At 31.2% G+C, this 5,405-nt stretch overlaps 1 protein-coding gene across 1 annotated transcript; it reads left to right on the top strand.

Moving 5' to 3' along the window:
• Nucleotides 1-594: 594 nt before the first annotated feature.
• On the top strand, nt 595-3,295 carry HELRODRAFT_182584 (hypothetical protein; the record flags this gene model as incomplete). Its single annotated transcript, XM_009032830.1, has 4 exons — nt 595-1,000; nt 1,333-1,482; nt 2,256-2,367; nt 2,509-3,295. The coding sequence occupies 4 exons, from the start codon at nt 595-597 to the stop codon at nt 3,293-3,295; spliced, it is 1,455 nt and encodes a 484-aa protein (XP_009031078.1).
• Nucleotides 3,296-5,405: the final 2,110 nt, after the last annotated feature.

Genomic DNA, 5,405 nt, shown 5'->3' with positions numbered 1-5,405 from the left:
TATATATATATATGTATATATATATACATATATATATATATATATATATATATATATATATATATATATATATATATATATATATATATATATATATATATATATATATATATATACACACATATATATATATATATATATATATATATATATATATATATATATATATATACATATATACAAATATACACATATAAACACATATATATATACGCGCGCACACACGCAAACACACGTGTATATGTGTGTGCACATGCATTTGTGTGTGTTTGTGTGAGTGTGTGTGCAAAATTTCTTCAGCTAAAACAATGGATTTATAGGGCTGTAGCATTTGAATTCATGTACTTACATACAGATAGATTGAAATTGGCAATTAGTAAGAAGTATGTTAGAACTGCGAACAAAATGCCAGATTATTTTAGCTGCATCTATTCAACTGTTAATACAAATGATATTGATATTATTATTAACAATAAGAGCATGGTATAACCACTCACGAGAGCACTTTACTACAGTAATAATTTTCGAGTTTAAAACATTCAACAGTTTGAAATAGCACGTAATTAAAACTCATCAAAACATTAAGAAACAGAAATGGTACCACAGTCTAATTATCGTCACTGCATCCAAACTACCAACACAGTCCATACCATCATTCTCATCTTCTTCTTCTTCATCACCATCTTCATACAAATGATCTCATCACAAAGAATTTGGCCAACGTACACTCCGTACTGTAAAAGCAGCATCAAATCAGATGGATCGAGGTTCTGTATGCACTTCTACAATACGTCCTACAGAGTATTTGACATTGCAGAGGCTGAAAAAGTCTGCTCAACTGAAAAACTGACCCTACTCAAGCTCTACACGTCGTCAATGAATAGTATGTACCTAGAAGCCATTAAGAGCTGGGATGGAGTCACGGATTTTAGGACGACGGATTTTTATATTACGATGGGATTACTGAAAAATCCTGATAGATTATGGATGTGGAATGATGGTTCGTCATGATGTTGTTGTCAATTTTTAAGACTATTTTTAAAATGCTATATCATTTCACGGATCTTTCTTCATTGGTTCTTAAAAGTATCAAGAGCAAACACACAAAACACCTTACCTACATCTTCAGTTCTTTCATTCAATCCACTCGTTCCATCAGACAATTTGCATTTGTGTAGAGCATTTTCTAAAAGTTCAACTGTGTTCTCCCCACTTTAAACTAACTTACAAATTAAACAACTGCCAATAAATTTAATATTAATAAAAATATTAAAAATTTATAAAAATAATAAAATTACATTAAATTGTTAAAATAACATCTACAAACTGCAGGATATAAAATGACCTTCTCATATTGGGGTGCAGAAGAACCACGAAACGGTTATGAATTCGGTTTCGTAGTTTACAATGGTGTTGATGTGGCATGGAAGGCTTCATCGTATTTTGGCGGCAGGCTTTACGCTTGTATGGATAAGATTAATGGTGAAATTTGTATGTCGTCAGTATGAATTGATATGTAACAGCTGCCATTAAAAAAGCTGGCAGTTGTTAACAACAATTCAGAGATTGTCGTCAAAAAAGTATAATCGTTGTCACCAGAAATATCTCTATAGAGAATTAATAAATATAGAAGCAGTTCAATTTTTTTATATCCGTCAAATGAGAATATTATCAATGATTATAAACGCTAAATTAATTTTTTTTTTTTTTTTATAGCATCCAGTGTAGACGATAGTATACAACAAATACCCCAAACCTCAACTACTACTACTACTACTAAAACTACTACCACCACTACTACTACTACAACTACATTTACTACTGCTACTGTAGCTGCTGCCACTGTAACAACTGCAGTAACACGCACCCCTCCATGGATGACGCCACCATCATTACTACCGATTAATAATATTACCACTAATCTTCCAAACATCACAGAGAAGCCGACGGAAGGTTTATTGAGTATATTTTGAGTATTTTGAGCAGTTAAACTTTTTATATTGACATTATGTAAATACACACGACACATTCACACCACACACGCACACACACACACACACACCACATGACTTTGTATGTGCCAGCACCGCATCAAGCATTCAAGTTCTTTTAAAGTTTTCGACAGGCACTATTTGAACCAGTTTTTGCAGTAGTAGTAGCAGCTGCAGCAGTAGCAGTATTGGTAGTAGTAGTTGAAGTAGTATTAGTAGTGGTAGAAGTAGTAGTAGTCATCGTCATCCTCATCGTCATCTCAGCTAACAATGTAGCCGGCATTGCAGTTGGGTCGGCAGCCGGTGGAGTGACGTTCGTGGCGTTTCCAATCATCATTGTGTTTCTCTGCAAAAGGAAAAAGAAAAATAATAAAAAGTAATTTACTTTAATATATTTCCATATATTTTTTTCGGTTTTTCTCTATGTCCATTACTCTCAATATTATATTTAATTTTTTATTTAATTTTATTTCTAATTTAATTTTCATATTCCTGATAAAAAAAAATCATCACACAGAGACGACAATAAGGCGGAGTCGGATACAGTTAACCGAACGAATACCGAGTGTCTGTATTCGAAACTGTACCATCCCTTCAATACCGACATCATAATTGACCGGACGAATAGTCGCGATACATTATACGACTGCAATATACCGAATGGTACGATTGACAACAAAGCCAATGGCGGTTTTAATGGTAAGAATGATGCAGAGGAAAATAATAACCAATACGTTTTGTGTGATGAAATAGAAGACAACAACAACAACAACAACAACAACAACAACAACATCATCAACAACAACAACAACAACATCAACAACAACAACAACAATAATAATAATAATAATATAAATCTCTACAATCATCATCGTCATCATCATTATGATAAAAACGAAAAAGTTCCTAGAATTAATGCTAATGATAACGACGATGAAAGAAAGGGTGATGGTTATGATGGTGATGATAACACAAATAATAATAAGAAGAAAAATATTAATAATAACTACAACTACAACATCAAGAATAGTGATAACAATAATGTTCATCATAACACTAGCAATAATAATCCACAAAGGGCTGGTTATTTACAACAGGGCGTATTTCATAATACAAATAGAAATAATGTAGAGATGGTTTTACAAAACAACAACAACAACAACAACGACAACAGCAACAACAACGACAACATCAACAACAACAGAAGAAAAGATGACGATCAGGATAACGGCAGACTACCGTATTATGGGCTGATAAATGTTAACTGGAGTGATAATGATCCGGAAATTTTTGGCCGCCACTGAAGCAACGACATCTACTACTACTACTACTACTAGTACTACTACTACTACTACTACAACTGCAGATACCACACGTACATCATACACATATGTGAAAATAACATTTCATATATTCTCTTATTTGTTGATATGCATTTATAAACACACACACGCACACGCACGCATACACACACACATTTATTAACACACACCCACACACACACACACACACACACACACACACACACTAAGCAGGGTAAATTCAAACAGCAATGATATTCTTATAAGGAAGATATACAAATCTCGTGACTCTTAAGTCGTTCGAACTCGCGTGCATTTTCAATGCACACACATGTGCATGTGGGTTTATTTATGTGGATGTGTGAAGTGAATGAATGAATGAAAAAATGAATGAATGCGTGAATGAATAAATAAATAGATGGATGAATGATCCAAAGAACGGACTAGCAAAAGTTTGAACGAAAACTCAAACACTTTGAACAAACTTCATTCTTTCTTTCTGTCTCTCTCTGTCTCTCCTTTCTTTCTCTCATCTTTCTTTTCACTCTCTTTCTCTTTCCTTCTTTCTCTATTTTTTTCTTTTATCTCTCTCCTCTCTCTCTCTCTCTCTCTCTCTCTCTCTCTCTCTCTCTCTCTCTCTCTCTCTCTCTCTAACAAATATTAGAAAGTAATACGCAATTGTACATAGTTCCAAATCTAAACCATTGTTAGGCGTAATAACGTTGAGTAGCTAAACTAACTTCCCATGATCCACGTGAAGCAACTTAACAATGCTAGCTTTTGAAATCTGCTATGACTATTTTATTTAGATAGTCTGATGAGTTATGCATAGTATAGACATTTATAGAACATGTACATATTTAACAGGACGTAATTGTTTCTAAATAAAAATAAATTATTCATTTAGTTATTTAATTTTGAAATAAATGATCATTTATTTAATTAAATTTTTCAAATAGGGCCATTCGTGACTAGGAAATTATACTTCCCAATGCATTTTGGACACGAGCCTTATGCCAATGATTTTTATTTAAACATTCCAAATGTGACATATCTCTTTTTTATGTTTTTTATAGTTGCTTTTCAATAAAAAACCTTAAACCACAATTAATAAATTTTATAAATGTCATTTTTTTCCGCTTAAATTTCTCAATTTAGTAAAAGTTTAAAACTCCTAAAATATGTCTTTCTGAATTAAGAATATTGATAGAGATATCATGTGTCAAATTTTTGCTAGCATCTCAATGTTGAAAGTGTCATCTATCGAGGTTTATTTATTTTTGTATGTACGAACTAGAAAATTTTAAACAGAAATAAAAGGTTTATATAAAATTTAAACAAACATACTTGTACTCCAAGTTAACTTCGATAAATTGATACAAAATATAAATTTTGAATTGAATTTGAGAGCCCCAGGTCTTAATTTCTTGCTTTTGCAGATGTGTTTTTGTGAAAAAAAGAGGGGGAAATGGTTTTATATTTAACTGAAAATAATAACCCGCAATGTTTCACCAATGTTCAGCAGCCTGGTTGGGAGAATAATGCAGGAAGATATGCATGCGTCTCAGTCCGTAACTTATTTCTCTTAACGATATTCGCCTTGAGTCATATTGAAACGTTGATTTTATTTTTTAAAAATATAAGAAAAGAAGAAGAAAAAAAAAATTAGAAACAAAACAGTGAAAGACAGACAGAGAGAGAGAAAGAGAGAGAGAGAGAGAGAGAGAGAGAGAGAGATGGAGAAAGAAAAAACGCGAAAATGATTAATTACAGGTTTAAACTAGGTATTTCAACGAACGACTACACAACACACGTAAATTTTATTTGTTATTAATAGACACTGGTTATTATGTGCTAATAGCTAACACTAAGCTAACACTATATATATATATATATATATATATATATATATATATATATATATATATATGTATATATATATAACTTATTTTTTGGATTAAATTTGAAAAAACTTATGCGAATATTATTAAAAAATCATTACAAAGTAATAATCATTAATAATATAATTGATATATATATATATATATATATATATATATATATATATATATATATATATATATATATATATATATATATATATATATATGGT

This window comes from Helobdella robusta (genome assembly GCF_000326865.2).
Source record: "Helobdella robusta unplaced genomic scaffold HELROscaffold_88, whole genome shotgun sequence".
In the NCBI taxonomy this organism is placed as follows: domain Eukaryota; kingdom Metazoa; phylum Annelida; class Clitellata; order Rhynchobdellida; family Glossiphoniidae; genus Helobdella; species Helobdella robusta.
Note: the sequence above shows the minus strand (reverse complement) of the source record. Positions and strands in the feature narration are given on the sequence as shown.